Source organism: Staurois parvus, unplaced genomic scaffold, assembly GCF_062004578.1.
Source record: "Staurois parvus isolate SC_StPar_1 unplaced genomic scaffold, SC_StPar_1.0 ptg000021l, whole genome shotgun sequence".
Taxonomy (NCBI): Eukaryota; Metazoa; Chordata; class Amphibia; order Anura; family Ranidae; genus Staurois; species Staurois parvus.
Genome location: NW_028317817.1, coordinates 2,606,059 through 2,632,526, shown reverse-complemented (window position 1 = coordinate 2,632,526; position 26,468 = coordinate 2,606,059). Strand labels below are relative to the sequence as shown.

The following is a 26,468-nucleotide window of genomic DNA, read 5'->3' as shown; positions in this document are numbered from 1 at the left end:
AAGGATTATAATGGGGGACAGACTGACCTAAAGGGAGGAAGAAGGATTATACTGAGGGACAGACTGACCTGGGGGTATGTACTGGGGTACAGACTGACCTGGGGGGGATTATACTGTGGGACAGACTGACCTGGGAGGAGAAAGATTATACTGGGGGACATACATACTTAGGGGGATAAGGATATCACTGGGGGACAGACTGCCCTGGGGGTATCAAACTGGGGGAGGCAAGGATTATATTGGGGACAGACAGAACTTGTTTGATTGAACAACGCCCTTTAATATCCTCCCAGCATTAAAACATTTTGGGGACACCTGTTATAGAATTATTATGCAAATACTGTGACCATACTTGCATATGGTAATATTGTATTGCCTTATACTTCCTGTTTCCTGCACTATGCCTGACCTGGATGCAGTTCTGTTGTTCAACATGATTCCTCACACCAGCAGCTTGTGTTGTCTTCATTCCTGTACATGAAACAACACCCACTGTGGCGCGTAGTGTGCCCTGCATTACTACTCAGTGTCCGCAATGTACCTATATGTCTCTTCTGGGTACAGAGCGTGCATGTTCCCCTGCCTGCTAATTCCTGCTGTGAGTTTACACATCTGGAGTTTATCAGCAGGTCCCGGCCAATGATTCATGGCTGGGACCTGCTGATCGGCTGTGTCCAATCACAGCCCAGAGCCCTGTGTTGACAATCAACTTAGGGATTTGTACAGAGGGAACAATCTCTTTGTTTCTTCTTCCTGCATAGCACACAAACCAATCAATATACACTTATTGGGATTTTTTTTTACCAAAGACACGTAGCAGAATACATTTTGGCCTAAATTTATGAAGAAATTTGATTTGTTTACATTTTCCTATTGGATAGGTTTTATAGCAGAAAGTAAAAAATATTATTTTTCATAATGTTCTATTTTTGTTTACATAATAAGAAATAAAAAACCCAGTGGTGATCAAATACCAGCAAAAAGGAGCTCTATTTGTGTGAAAAAAAAGCATATAAATTTTGTTTGGGTACAGCATTGCATGACTGTGCACTTACCAATTAAAGTAGCACAGTGCTAAATAGCAAACAATGGCCTGGCTATGAAGAGGGTAAAACCTTTCCGAAGCTGAAGTGGATGGTGTATAAACAAATGTGCTGTGCAACACTAAAGCGTTCAGGTTTTTCTGGAAGAAAAGGTGGCAAGTCTATTCTCCAGTGACCTGCAGTGTAAGGCCATTATACCTTTCAATTAATTTTATGATTATCATTGAAAATAATTTCGTTGTATACAGCAGTGATGTCTTGGGGAACGAGATGGTCATTGTATGCTTTAGGTACACAAAATTCTTGATCCTTTTATTTATCCCTACAACTTACTGTCAACATAAAAGTGGAACTTCACTCTCTCAGTCAACATTAACTATTTGAAATCCTTATTCTGTTATCCTTAGTAAATAGGTAGGAAAGTATATCATATTTACTTGTTCTAACTTTTTTTTAACATTTCTTTAGTTACTTCCTTGTTTTCATGCCTAGGCAAATGATGTCATACATCCCAGCAGTCTCAGCACATCATCTTCCACCCGACTCCTCTGTCAGCCTGACTCTCCCATATTTATGGGCCAGTCCACCATTCTACCAAGGCCTCCAAACCTAGGATTTACCAGACTCCCATGAACATCGAGATTAGGTCTCCGCCCCTTCATGCCTACTGACTTATGGAAGGTTCTATGGTCCTCCACATTCAGGAGGAGGCGACAGAGCCACAACCTGTTGAGTCAACCAGCTGACCTACAATAACCCAACCTCAATAACAGACTCATACAATTACCATGAGTCATACACAATGATTTTACCTAGAACACACTACACTATTCTAGTAGCACACTAGAGGGTGCTACACACCTTTTCTCATCCGCAGTATATAGCAGTCATGTGACCTCTATCACTGTCAAGCAGAGAACTAGTTAAAGCTTGTAGACGTTTTCATTCTCCTCTGACTGTCCTATGCGGCTGCATAACCCCTGACCCTCTGTCTGGACAGTGCTGATTGGCCCTGTGCCGATCACATGCACCCTCCCAAAGAAAAAATAAACTCTCTAGCAATACACACCAAACTGAGCATGTGTAGAGTGACTCCTGGAGCTCTGTAGTATTAGCAGATGGATTGGGGATGGTAGAAGGGGAGGATTAGAGAAGACAGGATCAGACAGCCTTTTTACACATTGTGGAGGATTAACCCCTTAGGTTCCAAAGTGAGTATAACATGCATGCTTTACTGCATGTACAGACTGATTTTAATATTGTGGGTTTAGTAACACTTTAACCAGTTCCTGCTTCGCCTATAGGACTCTCATTGATCTGGGTGGCTGTCATATGACGTTCTCCCCGATCGCCGCCTTGCCCACGCCCATAGGGCCATGCTGCCGCAAGATCTGTCACCAGCTGTGTCCAGGGGACACAGCCCATGACCAATCTGTGCACCGACCCCTGGCTGGCACCATGTGACCGCTGTGACCAATCACAGCAGGTCCCATGACAATTTAAACAAGGGATGGCTTCCTTTCATGCCATCCATTGTATACAATTGTGTTGTTAGCTGTGGTTGGTCACAGTGATCACATGGTACAGACTGGGCCAATCACAGTGACACAGTGGCTAATCACAACAAAAAACACTGAATGCATCGATTTCTGTTAAATGCTTGCCTATAGCAGTGAAATCCACTGCTATGAGCAATCATAATGTGTAAAAGAAAAATAAAATACTGATCACTTTCCCAGAGTCGTTCAATGTTACTATGGTATATTACTCTGGTCACAGCGTTGTATTTATTTATTTTTTTAAATTGTAAAAAAAGTAATTAAAAAAAAAGAAAAACATTTTTTTTTTGCACAGTCACCAGTCAGTGTCCCTGATCACCGCCACACTAGTTATATTTTGACGTTGTACTGCATGGTGACAGTGTATGAAAAAAAAATAATTGTGAATTTTTTTTTCATTTTTTAATTTTCAAAAACAATATGACAAAAAATGACAACTTCAAAAAACTTGCCATGCCTCTTACTAAATATCGCACACTGTCTACTTTCCAAAACGGGGTTTTCAGATATATACCATAGTTTGTGGACTCTATAACTTTCCTACAGACTAAACAATATACAGTAATTTGGATTATTTTCACCAAAGAAATGTAGAATAATACATTTTAGCCTACATTTATGAAGAACAAATATTTATTTGCAAAATTTCAAAACAGAAAAGAAGAAAAACTTATTTCTTTTTAATTTTTAGGTTTTTTTGATTATTGAGCAAAAAATTAAAAACCCATAGGTGATTAAATACAATTAATAGAAAGCTCTATGAGTGTGAAAAAAAATGATAAACATTTAGTTTGGGTACAGTATTGCATGATCGCACATTTGTCATTCAACTGCTGAAAATTGGCCTTGGCAGAAAGGGGTAAAAGTGCCCTGTGTTGAAGTGGTTGAAGTGTTCCTAAACCCACAACAGTAAAATCAGTCTGTATATGCAGTAAAGCATGCTTGTTATACTCACTGTGGAACCTAAGGGGTTAATCCTACACATTGTGTAAAAAGGCTGTTTGATCCTGACTTCTCTGATCCTCCCCTCCTCTTCTAATGTCCCCAATCCATCTGCTGAGAGCACAGAGTTCTAGGAGTCACTCTGCACATGCTCAGTTTAGTGTGTATGGCTAGAGTGTTTTTTTTTTCTTTGGGAGGGTGCATGTGATCAGCACAGAGCCAATCAGCACTGTCCAGACAGAGGGTCAGGAGTTATGCAGCCTCATAGGACAGTCAGAGGAGAATGAAAACTCCTCCTACAAGCTTTAACCAGTGCTCTGCTGAACACTGATAGAAGTTACAAGACTGCTCTAAGTTCTGATGAGAAAAGGTATTTAGCAGTTTATATTTACTAAAATAATTGCACTTCCATGATGTGTGTACTGTTGTAGACCAGATATAGTGGATGCAGGGTCCTGGGAGACCAGATATAGTGAATGCAGGGTCCGGGGAGACCGGATATAGTGAATGTAGGGCCCTGGGAGACCAGACATAGTAAATGCAGGGTCTGGGGCAGGGGGGGACTGACAACTCATGAGGCCCCTGGGCAATAGAGGATCATGGGGCCCGTGTCCTTGCCCAAACTCAAAAAAGCCTATGAAAAAGGTACCAGGGGCATCTCATGGGGCCCCCTACTGACCCTGGGCCCTCGGGCAGTGCCCGAGTTTCAAAATGGTCAGTCCGCCCCTGATCCGGGGAGACCGGATATAGTGAACGCAGGGCCCGGGGTGACCAGATACGGTGAACGCGGGGCCCGGGGTGACCGGATACGGTGAACGCGGGGCCCGGGGAGACCGGATACGGTGAACGCGGGGCCCGGGGAGACCGGATACGGTGAACGCGGGGCCCGGGGAGACCGGATACGGTGAACGCGGGGCCCGGGGTGACCGGATATGGTGAACGCGGGGCCCGGGGAGACCGGATTCGGTGAACGCGGGGCCCGGGGAGACCGGATACGGTGAACGCGGGGCCCGGGGAGACCGGATACGGTGAACGCGGGGCCCGGGGAGACCGGATACGGTGAACGCGGGGCCCGGGGAGACCGGATATAGTGAATGCAAGGCCCTCGGTTTAGTAACACTTTAATGTACGATGAACTGTAGATTGAGATTTTTAGGAGGTGATCCCCTCAGGTAAAAAGAAAAAAGTCTGAACAAGTCTTATCTAAAGAAATGATTTATGTGAGGATAATCAGGCTTAACTTGGAATTGCCTAGAAATCACTCAGTCCACCTCTCCCCTCTCCACCACACACTGATTACAAACACTCCCAAACCAGCCACGCCGTGAGTCCCGCTCGGACTACATCACCCACAATGCAGCGGGCTGCTCTGCTAGTCGCCCATAAGTGACATAGGCGGGGTGGAGGCGGCTCCTGATCTCTGATTGGTTAGTTCAGCAGCCACGGGAACGATAACAACAAGCCGGGTGCGGTGAGAGTCATTGGCCGGACAAAGTCATTCAGCCGCTCTGTACGCAGCATGGCAGGTCGTCTGAAAGTGTGCATCGTGGGCTCAGGGAACTGGTGAGAACGGTGCTGGGTAGAGGGTACATGGCGGGGCGGTGAGCAGGGAGTGTGCTGTGTCCTCTGTCCTGGACAGGTCAGTGTTATCAGTGTGCAATCTTTACACTGACATCTAGTTCTACTTACAGCAGTCACTACACCTGCACCTTCTACACTCATCTCATGAATGGTTTCCCTCTAGGTAAGCTGATGCTTCGTTTTATCTTTTCATAAATAGCCAAACTGATTCTGGGTGTTGCTTAATTACATTAAGGGCCAGTTCACACTACATGCGTTTTTTCTGCATCCAAAATGCACAGACAGAAAGTAGGTTATATAGTTGTCAATGTCCTAGTTCACATCAGTGCTTGAAGTTCCAGTTGCAGAAAAAAGTAGAACATGCTGCATTTTTTTTTTTTTTTGCACCTAACTGTACTGGAACGCAGTAAAACGCACCAAAAACAACTGACCATTTCACTCGCTATGCCCGCAATTTCCCGACAAAAGATTAAGGCGCTTAAAGCGGAGCTCCAGTCTCCCTACAAAAATTTTTGTTAAAAGTGGATCCACGATGACCTTACAAATAGCATTACCAATTGGAATAATTCAATATTAAAAGCACTGTAATTACTTAAATAAATCGTAAACATTTCCCAGGATCTCGGAAGCAGGCAGGCGCCATGATAGCTGTGGGCATCTGAAGCCCGCAGGTATTTATTTCCTGGAATCGTGCTGCTGGCTATCCCAGCATGCAGCACTCGTACTTGTGCATGCGCAGTACAGACACTGCTCGGCGTAACGTGTGCAGTATAGGTTACCATAACAATGGTGGAGATGGATGAAGTTACCGCCCCCGCCAGGCAACCTGTACAGCACTGTACTGCAAGGAGGGGAATATATCATGGACTCTGGTAAAATGGCGTTTCATATGCCTGTCATATGCCTTTAAGTGTTCTCTATATTTTGTCTCTGCTCCTCCCTTTTCCTTTTGATTTATTTATTTCATGTACTTATATAGCGCCGTCTAGTTAATGCTGTATAGATAGCCCACCCCCCTTCCCAGTAAGGCATTGCAGCTTCTAGCCTCATGTCATGAAGCAGAGCACATTGTGATCTTTTGACCTATCGAATCTTCATTGTAAGATTCTCTCAGTTTATGGAATAAACTTCACAAGATCTACAAGGTGTCTTCTGTATTGAGTCACTGCCTGTGATATTCAACTAAAATTGGAGTTATCGCTATCTCATCACAACTGTAAGTTACAGAGATATCGCTTTCAATGCTTAGATTAGAGAGACAGAACACCTCCCATTCGCGTCGTTTCCAGTTTCCAAGGCCCGCAATTACAGGAAACCAAAGTACTCCTGGGATACAGGAAATGACATCCTGGGAGACTTTGCAAATAGTTTTTTGTTTGTTTTTTTTCTGTCTCAAAAACTCATGAACAGTGTTTTCCATGTATTCCAATGGCCGTAGTTCACACCAGTGCAGTCAGTTTTCGGTGCAGAAAAAAAAAAGTAGAATATGCTGCATTTTATTTTCTGCATAGAACTGTACTGGAACATGGCAAACTGTACCGGAACTGCGTGTTGTGTGAACTGTAAGCAAAAACGTATCCGGAATGCATCCAGAGTGCGTTTTTGTGGTGTGAACCGGTCCTAAGTTCTGGTTCATACTACACGCAGTCCAGTGCGTTTTCTTTTTCTGCGTCTAAATGCACAGTAAGTAGGTTTACATCGTTGTCAGTGGCATGGTTCACATCAGTGCTTGCAGTTCCAGTGCGTTCCGGTTCCAGAAAAAAGGATAACATGCTGCATTTTTCCTGAACAGAACTGTACTGGAAAGCTGTAAAATGTACTGGAACATGTTAAAATGCATCAAAAACTCTACCGGAATGTGGTAAAGCGAAGAAAAATGCACTGGACCCCTAATGACCCAAAGAATGGAGAAAAAAAGCATCTGGAACACATAAAAAATGCACCGAAACGTGTTAAAATTGCGCATCCAGACTGCGTTTCTATATTGTGAACCAGCCCTTATGCTGCTTTCTCTTTTTTTTGTTGTGTTTTTTTTTTTTTTTTTGTATTAAATCTATTGATAATATTAGTGTAGACATGAAGCCCAGTTAAAGGGGAAGTGAAGCTCTTCCTGATCTCCTACCCCCTCCCCCGCTAGTGCTGAGAGCAGCTCATATCATCACTCTGTTCAGCTGTACAGGGCTTCTATACAATTTGTTATTACAGGGATTTACATCATGATAGCCATCTACGCAGCACCCTGCATATTGTACATTCACATCATTCCTTGCTTTCAAGGCGAATACAATATAAGGTCTTATACTGACTCGCATACATGCTCATACTAGGGCCAGTTAACCAATTGGCATTTTTTTGAGGTGTAGGAGGACATGCAAACTCCATGCAGATAGCGTTCTGCCTGGGATTTGAACTAAGGATCCCAGTACTGCAAGGCAGAGGTGCTAACCCAACCAAACCAACAATTTAGCATTAATAGTAAGAGCTCTTCTAGAAAAACTATCAATATGACAGCCAATGTAGATGAATAGCATGACTGCATATCTGGCGCACATCAATTAAAGTGGTTCTAAATGTCCGAATGACGTCTACAGCACAGTTGTCCAGTTCTGGGAGGGCGTCCTCCCAGAGCGCACGCCCCATGATCGCTGTGTCCTGCGAGCACAGTTGATTACATGATGTGGTAAACTGCCAATCACAGCGGCCTTTTACCACATGATTCTCTGTGTCCAATGACACAGCAGATCACCGAGTAAATAAAGTTGCAGGTTATTGGAAGCACTTTCCTCACACTGTCACAGTGTGAGGAAAGTACTACCAGTAACCAGCAATTGTCAGAGAACAGATCTGCACTGATCGTCAGGGCCCTGATGATCAGTGCCCAGCAGTTCTACCCACCTGTGCCCAGCAGTGCCACCTATCAGTGCTCATCATTGCTGCCTATTAGTGCAACCTCATCAATGCACATCACCGAAAGAGAAAAATTACCCATTTGCAATATTTTATAATAGAAACTTTTTTTTTTTTTTGTTCATAGCGCAAAAAATAAAACACCAAGTGGTAATTAAATACCACCAAAAGAAAGCTCTATTTGTGTTAAAAAAAGATAAACATTTCATATGGTTACAATGTTGCATGACTGCGCAATTGTCATTCAAACTGCAACAGTGCTGAAAGCTGAAAATTGCCCGGGCAGGAAAGGGGTATAAGTACTCAGTAGGCAAGTGGTTAAGGTAGAAAAAGAAAAACACTACTTGCTCCCCTCTCATACCTAAACACTTACCTGAGTCCAATCCAACACTGTCCCCATCTGCTGGAGCTCGCTCCTCTTCTCTTGGCCTCACAGGAGACTCTGAGGGCAATGGGAGCTATTGATTCCTGTGAGCGGTCAGAGTTGGGAAGATGGATGGAGCTAAACCTACAGCCAAAGCTACAATGGAATGGTTTAGATCAAAGCATATTTGTATGTTAGAATGGCCCAGTCAAAGTCCAGACCTAAATCCAATTGGGAATCTGTGGCAAGACTTGAAAATTGCTGTTCACAGATGCTCTCCATCCAATCTGGCAGAGCTTGAGCTATTTTGCAAAGAAGAATGGGCGAATAATTCACTGTCTAGATGTGCAAAGCTGGTAGAGACATACCCACAAAGACTTGCAGTGAAAGGTGGTTCTACAAAGTATTGACTCGGGGCTGAATACAAATGCACGCCACTCTTTTCAGATATTTATTTGTAAAAAAATTTAAAAACTATATCATTTTCCTTCCACTTCACAATTATGTACCACTTTGGGTTGGTCGATCACATAAAATCCCAATAAAATACATTTACATTATTTGGCTGTAACATGACAAAATGTCTAACATTTCAAGGGGTGTGAATACTTTTTCAAGGCACAGTAAATTGCTTATCAGCAGAGAACCCCCAGCTTTGAGAATGAAGGTCAGCCATATGGCTAAAGATGGCCATACAATGATCAAAGTTTGGTCCGTTCAGTGGGGACTAATGTTTTGGTTGACCTACATGGAAGGGGCATGTTGGAAATCCCTTCTTCGTCCTTTTTTTTTATTTTATTTCTATCCACTGAACTATCAGTGTATGGCCAGTTTAAGGGTGTGTTTAGATGTGCACAGGGGGCACATGCCTATAGACCACACACTTTATTTCCATCATCAGTAAGAAGTGTCATTTCATGAAAGGGTTACACATTATCAGAATATCCTAAGCCAAGTGTAAAGCCACAATCCTAGCAAGGGGTGACAAAGGGAAACAAAGCTTGTGGGAGCGGGCAGCACCTGTCAAATTCAGGTACCCCCCCCCCCCCCAGCCTGGCTCCGTTCTCCAAAGGTCTGCAGTCTCTGGCCGCCTCCTGTAGTATGCCCGCGGTCTCTGGCCGCCTCCTGTAGTATGCCCGCGGTCTCTGGCCGCCTCCTGTAGTATGCCCGCGGTCTCTGGCCGCCTCCTGTAGTATGCCCGCGGTCTCTGGCCGCCTCCTGTAGTATGCCCACAGTCCATGGGTTCAGAATATATATATATATTTTTTTTTTCTTGTTTTGCTCCTCTAAAATCTAGGTGCGTCCTATGGTCAGGTGCGTCTTATGGAGTGAGAAATATGGTACCTAGGTGGATTCAGCATGGGTCCAATGCTGTATCTCCCCCGCCGACTCTTTAGGTGAGAAATCGGCAATCACATCGTTGCTGACTTCTCACAGCCAGTCTGAGCAGAGAGCGGGACTGTCGCCACCACTCTCTGCTCAGCTCCCCCAGCACTCACTGGAGCTCTGGGCTGTGGAGGGGGAGGGAGTGGATGGCTCAGGCTCTCAGTGCTTCGCTTAGAGACTGAACTAGGTGCCGCTCCAGACTCTGGGGTGGATCCCGACTTTGAAGTCGGAATCTTTTTACAGCCTGGAATGCAGAACGAACTGTGATCCACAGAAATACAGGCCTAAAAACTTTGGCTATAGTTCTCCCTTAAGTTGGCAATAGATGGGTAGAATTTTGAATGAACATTGTTAGGGAAAGAGGGTTCGAAGAGTTTTTTTTTTCTTATCATTAGTAGTTCAAATCGACATTCGTTTTTGACCGCATTGGCAAGAACATTTGGCAGAGCGGGATGGATAATTTTTCTCGAACAAATTTTTTAACAGTGAATGTGGTTTTCTTTCGGTAATGTCCATTCATTCCAGAATCAAAAGTTAAAAGCAAACAACATTTTTGCCAGGGTGATGGTTTATTTAGGAGGTCAGGCCTTTTGTGTTTAGCTTTCCTCTTTTATATAGCCCTGGAGGTGTTTATGGTGTTACTGTTACCAGTCTCCTTGTGTAGAATAACAGCCTGTCATTCATGTGGTAATCTGATTAGAGGAACTCTTAATTACATTGTCAGAACAGCAGCAAAGCTGTCCTCTGCCTAAGTCAGGACTACGCCACTTTATTTTTCATCACTGCTGGCTTTGCTAATGTAATCCATCCTAATGCTGGATCTTTGCTGTGTGGGTTTTTTTTTTTTTTTTTGTGGAAGAGTTTTTTATCATCCCAACCTGTCTTAGTTATAATGGAGTAAGATATGTAAACAGTTTTAGATGTTTTCATATTATAATGGTCCTTGGGTTTTTACAATTTTTATCAGCTGCAGAATGTGTGAATGAGCCTGCCTTCTACCCAATGCCAAATTCCATAGCAGCCAACCCTGGCGATCCGAGCGTGTTTACTCAATATGTCAATAGTTAACGCTGAAGTTAAAAAGTCCTTTCTCACACTGGGGCTCCCCTGCACTGTAAGGGTTAACTGGTTAAAATTACAATTCAGCTGGTTTAGCAGGGACCGGACAAATTTTTTGGTCAGTGTGTAGCCATCCCCTCTTGACAGAAGTCAAGCGTTTGACTTCTGTCAGCTGGACAATTTGGAAAATTTTTCTCAGTCAGCGGCTGCTGATCAGGTTAATCTGTCAGCAATGAGTGCTGCTGTCAGAATACCATGGGAGGACTTATTCCGGAAGTGAACTATCCTCATGTCCAGTGTAGGGCTATTGGCTCTACATCGGTCTTGATGACGTTCGAAGGCCTTAGGTCTCCAAAGTGCAGGGAAAAAGAGGTTGCTGGGACTGGTCTAGCAGCATTGAGGATTGGGTAAGTAGAACTGCTGTACTTGGTACCCTAGGCATAAATGAGCAGTTAGCCCTTGCAGTGGACTTTAATTTTTCAGCTTTAAGTAGAATTATGAGATAATGTATGTAAAATGTAAACCTTTTTTAGATTTATAGTATCAATGCGCTTGTTTGGTTTTACAATACAATCCGTGCCAAATTCCATTCCACCCAACCCCTGAGCATTGATCTTTGTGTGTTTAGTCATCGCCCTTGCAGGCACAATAAAAAGAACACTGTGGACTAGCCTATAAAAGAAACTTGAAATTCCTCTCCATCAATCTTGAATTGGTGATCTATTCCTATAATCTTTACTATTGATATGTTTTTACATTTAGACATTGTTCATAAATCTTCCTGTTTTGTTTTCTGTTTCAAGGGGCTCCGCTATTGCGAAAATCATAGGAAACAATGTAAAGAAGCTGCAGAAGTTTGCTCCTACTGTCAATATGTGGGTGTTTGAAGAAAATATTAATGGGAGAAAACTTACAGAGATCATCAATACGGAGCATGAAAATGTTAAATATCTCCCGGGGTATAAGCTGCCTGAGAATGTGGTGAGATTCTCTTTTAAACTCTTTGCATTGCCAGTGTATTTTATATAGATGGATAGATATAGAAGCAAACAATAAAAAAAAATATAAGAATGGTTATTATAGTGGATGATTTTGAACATACCTGTCAGTTTTGTTAAACTGCAAATCACCAGAGCCAAATATGCCATTTACACTCATTCTGTTTTAAAATTATTTTTGCATAGAAAGTACAACTGTGTGCAAGATGACAAAATAAAAGTAAGGTCATCAATGAAGCATTTAAACCAAGAAAGGCCAAATGGGTACATTAGGCTGAGGAGCAGTACAGTTGTCAGATTACACAACACGTACCAATACCGCTAACAAAATTAAATGAACCTGGATGCATGATAGTTCAAATTACAAACATTATGCCCTTATTCACAATAGAAGAACAGGACCTATTTAAAATTATTACAAGGAAAGAAAATATTAAATAGCACAGGAGGAAGATATTGCAAGGGACAGGAGGGCCCAAGATGGCCATGTTTGGAAAGTGAATATGCCGCAGTTCCTTAACCACTTGCCTACCGGCACTTTTACCCCCTTCCTGCCCCTTTCAGTTCTGTCGCACTTTGACAATAGCACAGTCATGCAACGTTACACCCAGACAAAAGTTTTTTTTATCTTTTTTGAGACATATAGAGCTGTCTTTAAAAAGAACTATACATTTTGAAGAGAAATAACTAAAGTTTTTTCTTCTTAGTTTCTGTTATAAAATGTTTGTAAATAAGTACATTTTTTTTTTTTCTCCTTCACTGATGTGTGCTAATGAGGCTGCACTGATGAGGAGGCACAGCTAGGTGGCACTGGTTGGCATTGACAGGCCTCACTGATGGGCACTGAGGCAGCACTCATATATGGCAATGATAGGCGGTACTGAAAGGCAGCTTTGATGGGCACTGACAGGTGCCACTGATGGGGCTACACTGATCATCAGTGCACTGATGATCATTGTAGATGTCCCCTCTGAGGAATGCCACTTACCGGCTCTCCTGTCCTCGCGTACTGTCAGAGTGAGGAGAGGACTGCCGTTAACCAGCATTTCCTGTTTACATGCGATCAGCTGTGATTGGACACAGCTTATCATATAACAGAGCCTGTGTCATCGGCTCTTTACTGTGATCAACTGTGTCCCAGGGACACAGCGCACCACAGATTGCCACGTGCCCCGGGGGCGCGCATGCGCAGTTTAAGTGGGAGGGCGTCCTATGACCTACTCCCAGAATGAGAGAGCTGCCGCCTGCCCATCATTTCCTTTTATATATGTTATACTTGCCTACTGTGTGCAGTGATTTTGCACAGATCAGTCTGGATCCTCCTCTCTGGTCCCCCCGCAGGCTCTCCTGGCCCCTCCTTCCTGTTGAGTTCCCCCACAGCAAGTCGCTTGCTATGGGGGCACCCGCTGCCTCTGTGTGTCCATTCACACATGGAGCTGTGGCTTGGCCCCACCCCCTCTCTCCTCATTGGCTGAGCGGCTGTGATTGACAGCAGTGGGAGCCAATGGCTCCCGCTTGCTGTCTCAGCCAATGAGGAGGCAGAGACCCGAAACAGCCGAGGCTGTTCATATCGCTGGATCGTGATGAGGCTCAGGTAAGTATTGAGTGGGCTGGGGGCACTGCTGCACACAGAAGGTGTGTGTTTTTTTTTTTTTTTTTTTTTTTTTTTTTTTTTTTTTTACCTTAATGCATAGAATGCATGAAGGTAAAGAACCTCAAGCTTTTACAACCACTTCAAAGTGTCAGGAGGTCATGGTCAAAATCCGCAGGCATATAATGTTTTCTCCAAAGCATCCAGACATTGCCTTAAATTTGTGAATGGAATCCTGTAGCAATTCTGAGAGGGTGATGTTTGTAAGGTACCAAGACATTTTACGCTTGACCTTTACTACAGTGGGGACAGCCAGTGTCCTTTTTAAGCTTCTAACAAGTACCACATCTATCAATTGATAAATCCAATAGCATTTTATTTTGAGGCAGTCCCACCCAATATGTAGTAGGGTATCTGTGTAATTTCAGCCACAAAAGGCTATTTTGTAAAAATTTCAATAAGTCAATTAAAATATTGAAATTTTGTCCATTCTCCCTCCCCCCCCCCCCCCCCCCCCCCCCCCCAAAACACACACACACACACACACACACACACACACACTTCCTTTTTTGTTTTTGTTATTTTAGATGTCCATAATAAAGTGTGTGTATATATTTTAATACATATTATGCCTCATGTTGTGTTGCTGAAAGACCGGTTTACTACTTCATAGGGATATTCCTGTTTAGCTTTTTGCATCTCTTAGATAATTGGCACCAGAACAGGTGTAGACATTAGTTCCCTCCCTTTCCCTCTCCCACTCAACTGGGCTCAAAAAAAGTTTAAAAAGAAAAAAAAAAAAATCATTATACAATTGTATAAAATAACCTAGTTACACTAATGGCGGAACTACCAGGGCAGCTCTTGCAACCAGGACCTGGCCTTCAACCACTGGATTCCGAGGAAAGGGTCCCTGGGCTTGGGGCAGGTCAGTCCAAAGTGTGTGTGTGTCTGTGTGTGTGTGTCTGTGTGTGTGTGTCTGTGTGTGTGTGTCTGTGTGTGTGTGTCTGTGTGTGTGTGTCCGTGTGTGTGTGCGTGTGTCCGTGTGTCCAACAGTCTAACTGGTTTGAATGCAAAGTGTTCTCTGATTGGTGAGGCAGGGTAATGACAGCATGATTTCCGTCTCATCTGGCACCCATAACGAGTCAGTGATCCCCTGTGTTCTTCAGGCAGCAGGGCAGCCACTTGGCATAGGCTTGAGAAGTCAGAAGCAATCACTATAGTAGTGGTGCCTACTGCATTGATTTCCAGCTTCCACTGGGATTGGCCAAGTATGGCACATGCATACTTAAACTAACATAACTATGTGAAAATATGCATACTTAAAGTGTTTGCTTGTAAACCCTCACCTTCTTTTTTTTTTTTTTTTTTTTTTTTAAACAACCCATTCAGTTAAAAATGAAAGGCAAAACATTTTGTGTATAGATTTAAAAAAATGAAAAATTGTATATAATTTTTTTTATAAGTGATTACATACCCCCTGTTTGCAACTGCATAAGAGCTGGGGTAGAAGAAATGGCAGCAATCTGCTCTTTCCAGTGAAAGGCTGTGCATGGGGGTGTGTGTCAGCAGAAGACAGGTCATTGGTGGAGAGCACACTGAATTCTCAGCATAGCTAGAGAACTGACCATAGTGTGTTCTCCTGCCAAGAGTGGTCAGTTTTTAATCCGAAAGCAAGGGGGCTGTCAAGATTACCAGGGATTTTGCACAAAGGAAACCATACAAAAAGAACAGGTTACTTTTTCATACCAGTACATGGTACAGCAGGCATATATCAGCAATATGAAATGTTGGGTTTACATATTCTTTAGATACTTCAGCTTTAAAGGAGAAGTACAGCTAAAGCTCGTTTGGCTGTACTTCGCCTATGGATCACAGGAGTGCAGTCCGTTTTCAGCCGACAACTGGCTAAAGTCCACTGTCGGCTGATGTCATCCAGGCTGGGAAAAGATCACAGCCATATGGTCAGCATCTGCTTAGGAGCCTGGACCAGCACCTGGCTCAGCCACTCAGTGAGCCACTGAGTGTCTGAGCCAGCCGTTCTATCCCCCTCTACAGCCCAGTGCTCCATTAAGTGCTGGGGGGGCAGAACACTCTCTTCTCAGAGCAGCAGGGAGCACTGGGCGATCAGCTGTGTTTGATCGCTCCGTTCTCACCCTGCAGGGGACAGATGCAGCATTGGATCAATGCTGCATCCACCTAGGTAAGTATTATAAAAAACAAAAAAAAAACCCAAACTTCTCTTAAGAGCCTTTTGAGCAGTTAAGCAATTTTCTGCTCTGATTGTAAGCGTAAGCTACAGTGCACAAGCATCCATCCCCTTTATTCTTGTCTTATTCTGGCTAATCTTAGTGCCACAACAGACGTATGTGTTTTTACCAGCCACCATCTTTTTACAAATCTGTCCTTTTCAGAAGTAGCTCTTCTGTCTCCTGCTTAAAGAAGCATATGGTCTTTGTTTTTGTGGATGCAACATCCTTTCAAAGATCAAATAGGCTAGAACCTTTTACTGGTTACAGTGCTTTTTCACCTTGGATCCTGACCCAAGAAAATTTATTTTTAAGTCCGAACAGTCTGGCCACCTGAGACCGTTGTGACAGACTGTAGTAGCGTTAGCGAAGTACAATAAGCAATGGTGTGTTACGGCAGCAGTACAAATGACTTCTCCTCTGCTTCTAAAAGAGTTGGTTGTAGCACATCTCTGCCATTCAAGAAAAGCCTTGTGGTTTTATCAGTGAATTCAAGGCTTCCTTTTGATTGGCTGAGGAAGAGAGCCATGTGGATGACTTAATCACCTCCACCTTGGCCAATCGTAGAGCCTTTTATTCACTGATAAAAATAAGTAGCAGAGAAGAAATCGCTGGCACTACTGCTGCAACACAGCTTTGCTACTACAATCTATTTTAGCATCCAGACTGTTTTGGCAGGGAATTAATTCATATGGGCTAGCTTGGTCCAACAAACTCTTTCAAGTGAAAATACAAAATACATTTGGATATCTCCTTGAATTTCAGTTTGTTCTTTTTGTTTCAAGCTATCGTAATCATATTCTTTTCCTCCTTCTAGGTTGCCATTCCAAATCTTACTGATGCAGTGAAAGATGCTGATCTCCTAGTCTTTGTCATTCCTCATCAATTTATACATAAAATCTGCCAGGAGATTTCAGGGAAAGTCCATAACAAAGCTCTTGGAATAACACTTATCAAGGTAACTGTTTTTTTGCAGTTATGGGAGGAGAGATGGATGCACCACTTATAATAAACAGGGAGACCAATTCTGTTCTTTTCTCTCTGCTGTGCAACTTTGACTAATATTACAACCATTCTAGATATGCATTGGTTAGGGTATAACACAAGCACCTGCTGTGACAAGGATATCCCCAGTAATATCTGAGAAGGGCTTGTGCTATCAGAGTATATATAAAAGAAAGCCGCACTAAAAGTGTTCTGTCTGTGAATAAGCCACCAGCACCATATATAGGATGCACTATATCAAACAAATGGTTAAACACAAGTTAGTTTAACCATTTGTATTACCAGAGGCATATGTCATGAGCTGGAAGGGTATAGCTTTTGGGACAGTCTAGGGAACGCCAGAAGAGAGGGCTTACTACCATACATACTTGTTCCGTTTCTCTCTTGCAGGTTTGGGTTTTTCTGTCCGTTTTGTGTGTTCTTATGTGTTTTTCTTTCATGCCATGTTCCTCTAATGCCATCAAATTAAAGCTATGGCAAATGGATCTAGACCCTCTGCAGCAAGAATGCAAACTTAGGAACCTAAAACAGACCTTCATCCATGAAAAGCACTCCTCTTCCATGACTCCTTCTTCCTTTTTTTTTTTTTTTTTTTTTTTTTTTTTTTTTTTTTTTCTATTTTATCTATTTTTTAAATTTTAGTTTATACTTCTTCCATCCTTGCCTAGGTGAGGATGATTAATGCTGTGCGGTATCTGCACATCTGTCACTCATACGCAGATATATATACAGTGGGTGTCTGCCAGTCTATGGGACCTAGCACAAATAATTTTTGTGCATGTGCAGATACATAGGGCTTTGCCAGGTCCTATAGGTCTGTGACGTGTCTGCAGTTGTGTGGGATATCAATCCAAGATGACTATACAGGAGGAGACCGCCGAGGAAGATCGGGTTAAAAAAAAAAAAAAAAAGTGGACAGCACTAAACTCATACTTGTCGCTTGACTAAGGAGTAAATGTTTAACACTTGCATACAGGAATGGAAGGGTAGAGTTCCTCTTTAAGTACAAATTTACTGCTGGAGCCCTTGAGAGATGTAACAGGTCTACCTCTTTGGCTACCAGATACTAAAAATGTATTTGGGCTAAAGGAGGCCAATACAACACTTTAGTGAGAATGGTGGCTAGGTTGTTGAGCACCATTCGTTCCATTTTTCTACAGAGAAAGGGACTGAGAATTCCATCATGCACACACCACATGTAGCTTATGTTAAGATTGTGGCAAGTTGTAACAACTTAAAGGATAAGTTCACCTTTTAGACAAAAATAAATATTAAATGCACGTTTTTTTTTAGCAGGTAAAAAAAATGTGCAATTATTTTTGTCTTCAGGAGCCTGGAAAGCATTGCACCAGCCATCAGTAGATCGCTGATGCCATGCAGGTCTGCTGCAGACCTGTCAGAATATCTGCTTGCCGTACAATGTCCACCCCCAACCTCCGTGCCATAAATGCATCCGTGCTCACCAGCGATGCCTGTCAATGCCCGCCAGTGCCGGCTATCAGTGCCCATCACCCCAGCCTCATTAGCGCACATCAGTTAAAGAGACAAACTACTTATTTACAACACCAGCTAAGGGAACTTTTTTTTGTTTTTTTTTAGCATAAAAAAAAAAACCAGGTGATTAAAAAGAGAGCTCTATCTGTCTCAAAAAAATTGTAAACATTTTGTTTGGGTATAGTGTTGCATGACTGCGCAATTATCATTCAAAGTGCGACACTACTGAAAGTTGAAAATTTGCCTGGCCAGGAAGGGGTTAAAAGTGACTAGTAGGCAAGTGCTCAAAACATTAACACATTGAGGAGGCTATGTGCAGTAAGATGATCTTATTTGCATATATATCTAAATCCTTTAAGAGGCTTTGGGATGGAAGTTTGCATCTTACAATTCCGTGTGTGTGTGTTTGTGTGTGTGTAGTGTAGTGTATGGGTTTTTTTTTTTTTTTTTTTTTTATAAAGACTCACCAGTGCAGCACATTTGGTAGAGCAGAAATTCTAAACACCTTTTTTTTAAAGCAATGCTAAAGGCTTACATTTGTTTTTGTTTTGTTATTTTTTAATCTAAAAATAACAAACATGTCTATACTTACTTGCTGTGTGCAGTGGCTTTGCACAGAGCAGCACGGATCCTCCTTCTAGGGTCCCCAGCAGGCTCTCCTGGCCCCTTCCTCCTGTTGGGTGCCCTTACAGCAAGCAGCTTACTATGAGGGCACCCGCTGCTCCGTGTCTCCATTCACACATGGAGCAGCAGCTCGGCCCCACCCCCTCTCTCTTCTCATTGGCTCACAGGCTGTGATTGACACCAGTGGGAGCCAATTGGCTCAGCCAATAACGAGAGGATAGCCGAGACTCCAGTGCACATCGCTGAGGGGGCTTGGATGACTATCTGGGGAGGCTGCAGCACAGAGAAGGTTATTTTTTTTTTTTTTTTTTCTTTTTACCTTTTATGCATAGAATGCATGAAGGTAAAGAAAACCTTGAGTCTTTACAACCACTTTAACAACGTGTTTTTTTTTTTTTATTTTGATTTCTAGTTATGATGTAGCTCGCCACCCACAGCTTGCCTTGCACAATTGAAACGAAAAGGTGGGGGGCGTGTCCAAGATGGCGCCGGGAACAGTCGCTTTTTTGAAAGCTCCGGCAGCCTGAACCTCCATCCACTGCCATCTGGGGGACAGCAGTAACCTGCTGCAGACTCCGGGCTGTCCGGACCTTACCTGGCTTGTGGGGAGGGGTGCTGAGTGGTTTTGGCCCCTCTCCGACGGACCGGACCGCGGGAGGGCTTGCGGCCTGTCGCGGCGTGTGGAGCCGCGGTCTCGCCTAATCCCGTGGCCGGGGTGGATTACCGCCGCGGCGGGGTGATCGCGGCGCTGCTCTGCTCCTCTGGCCCCTGAGATGGGACAGTTACTGGGGCAGCCTGGGTGAGTCCCCCTGGTTCTGCTGGTGGCTCTGTAGTCCATGCCAAGCCCCTGTACCATCCCAGAGGAACTGGGGATCTCTCTCTTTGCGGGGGTGGTGATGCTTGGGTAGAGAAGTTCCCTCTGTCAGCCCCCATCTTGAGTGGATGAATCTGGGGTGCCTGGAGCACTTTAGGATAATTGACATACTGTCTGAACACCTGGCCCAACTACCATAACTACCAGCGCCTCCAAGGCTGTATTATCAGCATGAATCACATGTGAACACCTCCCTGGTGGGGGACACGTACACGCACCGGGAGGAAATGCCTGAGTGACCTTCTGGTGCCGTGCCACTGAAATATACTTCTCGGCAAATGGGCTTCCACACCCTAATGTAATATCTCAATAGTTTGATAGTGATTTGGCATCCTCTGAATTACTCCTAACAATGCACCGCACTCCTCGCACTAAACCAAAACATCGGGCCCAACAGCAATCCCCCCCGCAGGGCCGTGCCACTAAGCTGATGCCTAGTCCACCTGAACCTGACGATAATACTCAGCTTCCTGGAGATCCTGAGTCTGATGGCGATAGTCAGCGGCAATTTCCATCGGGGATGGCAGATACTCTTGAACAACATCCTGAAGACTTGCTACACAAATTCCGTGCTATAGTGCGAGAGGAGATTACCGCCGCCTCACGTAAATTATCTTCTGATCTGGCGAGAGGCCTAAAGGAGTTGGGCCTTCGTGCTCATCAATTGGAACAGCGTATGGATCTGGCAACTACAGTTTTGGAAGGACATGAACAGGAAGTGGAGGATCTACATGCTGAGTTGGACACTTTAAAAGATAAATTAGAGGACGCTGAAAATAGGGCACGCAGGGATAATCTCCGTATCCGCGGAGTCCCCGAGGCAATCGCAGATCTACAGGGGACTGCCACCGCTCTTTTTCAGGAATTGGCCCCTGAGATTCCCTTGGAGCGTTTAGAGTTTGACCGTATTCATAGAGCCTTAGCACCTAAGTCCACGGAGGGTCCTCCCAGAGACATTATTATTAAATTACACTTCTACCGTACTAAAGAACGCCTGCTGCAGGCGGCTCGGAACCGTTTAGCGTTGGAATTCCAGGGACATTCTATCCAACTGTTTGCAGATCTATCCCCAGTCACGATTGCCAAACGTCGCACCTTGAGGCCCTATCTCCAAATTCTTAAATCGGCTGATATTAAGTACAGATGGGGTTTCCCTTTCAAGCTATCATTCTCCTCTAAAGGTCATCAATTCCAGGCCTCTTCGCCAGCGGATCTTCGATGCCATTTTCGGGAACTGAATCTGGAACTACCACATTCCCAGAATGAGGAGGCCTCAGTCTCCTCACGTCCTCGAAATTCCCAGCCTCTCCGTAAATCTCCTCCTAGTCAAGGTAGCTCCCAGGCCCTCCGGTCTCTGCGGGCCCAACGTTTCCAGGAAGTCTCCGCGACTTGATGCTTAGTGGCTGATCACCAGTATGTACTCTCATCACAAGTGGATTTTTATCGCCACTTCCTGGGTTTAATGCTAGAGTTGTTCAGAGGTTCCATGACCTCCATGTGTTTTATCCCTTCCAATCTAGGGTGGCTGTTTGTTTTTTCCGCACTGATTGGTTGAGATTTTTCTAGCCCTGCGATTTTTGGATTTATCATCCACAGGTGTATTAGCCTAAGTTGTTTTATATAATATGTTTATATCTCTTTTTTGTTATTGCCGAGTTATTCCGGTGGACCAACGTGTCCCCTCTACGAGCTGACTAGCGGTCTGGTTTTTTCTCCCGACCGCTACCCAGCCTCTATGTGGGTGTTTTACCCACAGTTACCTGCTATGATGTTTGAATTAACCTTATTGTCTCATAGATATATTGCTTGTATATTGGATGTCTTCTTGTCTTCTCCTTTCTTTTCCATCTCCTCTCTTTTTTTTTTCTTTTTTGCTTTGTGTGTCTTCGTAAATGTTTTTTTCAGGGCTCCCGGGGATTGCAGTGGATTTGATCTTTCTTCCTATAGATCACCATGTCGTTGAACTGGTTATCATTGAATGTCCAGGGGATGAACTCTCCGCAGAAACGGGTAAAGATATTTAAATTTCTCCGAGCTCGTCAAGTTGACATTGCTTGTTTGCAAGAAACCCATTTCTCATCTACTTCTGCCCCAAAATACTTTGATGCTCGTTACCCTCAGATATTTCAGGCTTATGGCCCCACTAAACAGAGAGGTGTATTGATCGCCTTTCATAGTAAAACTCCATTTGTCTGTGTGAGACGTATTGCTGATCCCAATGGCAGATACCTTCTACTCCGGGGCACAATACAAGGTATAGAAGTTACCATAATGTCCTATTACGCTCCTAACGTTAACCCTGGACCTTTTCTGTCACATCTGTGTTCTCTCCTGGCAACACATCAACGGGGTACTCATTTGATGGCCGGGGATTCTAATTTAGTGTTAAATCCGGCGTTGGATAAATATCCAGCAGAACATTCTGACCCTTCCGCTTCGGCAAAGTCTTTTATACGTACATTACATACCCACGATCTGGTGGACTTATGGCGTGAATTTCATCCCCGGGGGACAGATTATACCTACTACTCCCACCCTCATCGTTCTCATTCCAGAATTGACCACACCTTCGTATCACGTAAACATCTCCCCTTGGTTCGTGCTATTTCTATTCTCACGGTACCGTGGTCTGACCATGAGCCTATTTTGGTGGTCTGTCAATCTCTTCTATGTAGGCCGGCCTTTTCTTCGTGGATAATGAATGACTCCTTGCTTTCACTGAAGGAGATTCAGACGAACTCCATCGTAAATCTCAGGAATACTTCCAATTAAACTCGGGTTCTGTCTCTTCTTCAGTAACATTGTGGGAAGCATACAAGGCAGTTCTTAGGGGACATATTATCCAGATAGCTTCAAGACGAAAGAAGGAATGACAGCTTAAACAGTGTCAGTTAGAATCAAAGTTGACCTCCATATCGGCCCAATTTAAACAGTCACCTACCCCATCGAATCGTAGATTGTTGGATCGGGTCCGTTTAGAACTGGATCTGTGCTTAACAGATGAGGCTGAACGCTCCTTACGCTGGACACGCCAGAAGTGGTACAGTAAAGCAAACAAACCGGACTCCATGTTGGCTCGTAGACTTCGTTTTTTTGCACACCATCCCAAACCGATATCTTTACGCACTCGGCATAATACCCTTACGAGTAATCCGGTTGCGGTTTTGGAAGAGTTCCCGTTTCGTCTGGCCAAACTTTACACTGACCCTGCACGGGCTGATTCCCAATCCATTTCTGACTTTCTATCTCGTCTGTCCCTGCCTACTTTGACACCGGCACATAGGGATCTAATGGACCGTAATATTCAAACATCTGAGGTATTGAAATGCATAGCAGACCTGAAGACGGGCAAGCGCCCATGTCCGGATGGCTACACGGCACTATATTATAAGAAATTAGCTGATGTGCTCGCGCCCCACCTTGCCGCTATGTTTAACACGGTGAAGGGGGGCGTGGACTTTTCCCCAGATTCTTTGACCGCCAATGTGGTTATGATTCCTAAACCGGATCGAGATCACTCTTCCTGGGCAAATTATAGGCCTATCTCCCTTATTAACATCGATATGAAGATTCTCACTAAGATTCTGGCTACTCGATTGAATTCCTTCCTTTCCCGTTTGATCAAAAAGGACCAGGTGGGCTTTGTTCCCCATAGACAAGCTGGAGATGCTATCAGACGTATCCTACAATTACAACATTTAGCCCATATCCGTAAACTCGACATGATGCTTTTATCCTTAGATATCAATAAGGCCTTCGACACTTTATCATGGCCTTATCTCCTATCAGTCCTTCACCGCTTTGGCTTTGGTCCTTCGTTTCTAAGATGGATCTCTTCGCTATACACTTCCCCTCAAGCGAAACTTAAATATTACAGATTTGAGTCTTCTACGTTCTCGGTCGCCAGAGGCACTAGACAAGGTTGTCCGCTCTCCCCTATACTCTTTATCCTAGCCTTGGAACCATTGGCGGAAACCATTCGTATGAATCATGATATTAAGGGGATTGAGGTGGCGGGCTCCCAACATAAATTGTCTCTGTTTGCAGACGATATACTATTGTCGATTTCAAATCCGGGGGTTACTCTGCCTAATTTGCTCGCGGTTCTCGATTGCTTTGCAAATCTTTCGGGTCTTCACGTTAACCCCGCCAAATCGAAAGCTATGTCGATTACCCTTCCACTATCACTTTTGATGACTTTGAAGCAAACGTTTCCTTTTCAATGGCATTCGGCCCTACCATATTTAGGAATTAAGCTCACCCCGACATATGACGGACTGTACCAGGCTAATTTTCCCACTGTTTTTCAGGAGCTGACCGAACTATTGACCTCCTGGTCTCATTTCCCGCTTTCATGGTTCGGCAGAATTAATGCGATCCGTATGACCTATCTTCCTAAACTACTGTACTTATTTCGGGTTTTACCAGTTCCAGTACCTTCGCATATATTGCGTATTCATCAGCGAAAACTTTTGTCTTTTATTTGGAGCTCTTCCCGCCCAGAATTAGTAAACATATTTTGTTCGCGCGTAAGAGTGAGGGTGGGTTGTCGGTCCCAAATCTCCAGTCTTACTATCTGGCAGCTAATATTGCCCCTTTGGCCCATATCCATGCTTCTCATCACTTTCCCTTGTGGGCTGTCATGGATATGATGGACTCCCACCCGATACCGCTCTCCTCCTTGCCATGGCTTCCTACTTCTAAACGTCCGTCTGCCCTTAGCCCGACGCTGACGCTCTCGCTACGTCTCTGGGATTCCATCAAATTTTCCGCTGGCCTTATCTCTGCTCACCTGCCGCTGTTACGACTATTGCATAACCCGTTATTCCCTCCAGGTCGGGACAATCCCAGGCAGTTTGCCTGGTGGCAAACGCATGGTTTTTACGATGTACATTCACTTCTATCTCCCACTCGAATACTTTCTTTTGAAACTCTGCGCTCTTCTTATAATATTCCTTTGCGGGAACACTTTGGATATCTTCAACTTCGTCACTTTGTCAATACACTAATACGCACGCATTCGGGACCGTATCATCTGTCCCCCTTTGAAAGCTAGTGCAGACATAGACCCCATGCTCCGGGTTTGATTTCCCTGATTTACTCCATTATTTCTTATAGAACCCCTCCGGTTCGCTCCTATCATCAGCACTGGCAGTCTGAATTGGGGGGGACTTTAAATCAACAGGATTGGCGGACCATGACCCAAGCATTATCTAAATGCTCTAGGAATGTCATTATTCTTGAGAATGCCTACAAAATTCTTTATCGATGGTATTATACACTTGCTTGTTTAGCTAGTTTCATCCCTACATATTCCCCGGTTTGCTTTCGAGGATGCCAACAATTGGGTACCATGGCTCATATCTGGTGGACTTGCCCTAAAGTAAGCAGATTATGGATTAGGGTGTATGCCCTCCTTAGCACTATGCTTCACACAGACATTAAGCGTAACCCGTACGAAGCGCTTCTATTTAAACCAGCGGTTCTCAACCTGGGGGTCGCGACCCCCTTTGGGGGTCGAACGACGCTTCCACAGAGGTCGCCTAAGTCAATCGGAAAACACATATTTCCGATGGTCTTAGGAACCGAGACACCGCTCCTCGCCGCCGCCGTCTCCAGGTGTGGGCGGGATGACATGCCGCCCCTGTCATCTGGACACACCTCGAGATCAATCCTCGCCTGTGATTGGCCGCCGGCACTGTAGCTCAGGAGAGGCACACAGGCAGCCAATCACTGGCAAGGAGGTGGAGCTTGGAGAGGAGGAGCCGAGCGGCACCGCGAAGATCGAGCGAGTGAAGAGGAGGAGAGCGGCCGGAGAAGGAAGACAGCTGAAAGGTAAGTGTCGGTACCATGGGAGAGGGAGGGAGCGAGCGAGCCCAGGCTGGAGCAGGGGTCTGCAAGGTAAGTATCATTGGTGTCAGTGGGAATAGTGCCCCATCATTGGTGTCACTAATACCAATAATGGGGCACTATTCCTCCCACTGACACCAAGGATGGGGCACTATTCCTCCCCCCACTGACACCAAGGATGGGGCACTATTCCTCCCCCCACTGACACCAAGGATGGGGCACTATTCCTCCCCCCACTGACACCAAGGATGGGGCACTATTCCTCCCCCCACTGACACCAAGGATGGGGCACTATTCCTCCCCCCACTGACACCAAGGACGGGGCACTATTCCTCCTACTGCAAAATTACAGTTATGAAGTAGCAACGAAAATAATTTTATGGTTGGGGGTCACCACAACATGAGGAACTGTATTAAGGGGTCGCGGCGTTAGAAAGGTTGAGAACCACTGATTTAAACCAATGGAGGGCCTTCTCCGTTCTGAATGGCAGCTGGCATCATACTTATTTATGGCTACTAAGTTGACAATTGCGAGGGCTTGGAAGACTCCTCTTCTCAGCTTTGAGGCTGTCAAAAATCGGATGAACTTCATAATGGTTAATGAAAAATTGACGGCCATATTATTGGATACCCATACAAACTTTTTGCGGATATGGCGTCCCTGGCTGGATATAGCCCAACCATCGAGATTCGACCAGTCCCTTCTGTCGATATGAGGTTGGATTCTGCTGCAATCTCCCCGGAGCCCTACTTCCTCTCCCACCCCCCCCCCCCCCCTTTTTTTTTTTTTTTTTTTTTTTTTTTTTTTTTTTTTTTATCTTTTATCTCTTCTTCTCTCTCTTCTTGGTCTGTGTCTTTTTATTATACTCCAATATTTCTTGATGTAGCAGTTTTTCTCTCTCAGAATCTACACTATCATTGACCATCAAAGACTGTGAATCG

General features: G+C 44.3%; 1 protein-coding gene across 1 annotated transcript in view; it reads left to right on the top strand.

Annotated features, from left to right (window-relative positions):
• The first annotated feature begins 4,969 nt into the window (after nucleotides 1-4,969).
• GPD1L (glycerol-3-phosphate dehydrogenase 1 like) overlaps nucleotides 4,970-26,468 on the top strand; it is a 71,086-nt gene continuing 49,587 nt past the window's right edge. Inside the window, exons 1-3 of the mRNA XM_089690778.1 lie at nucleotides 4,970-5,107; nucleotides 11,645-11,822; nucleotides 16,497-16,637. Of these exons, the coding sequence (XP_089546904.1) occupies nucleotides 5,064-5,107; nucleotides 11,645-11,822; nucleotides 16,497-16,637 (363 nt within the window). The 5' untranslated portion in view covers nucleotides 4,970-5,063. The remainder of the gene's footprint in view (nucleotides 5,108-11,644; nucleotides 11,823-16,496; nucleotides 16,638-26,468) is intronic.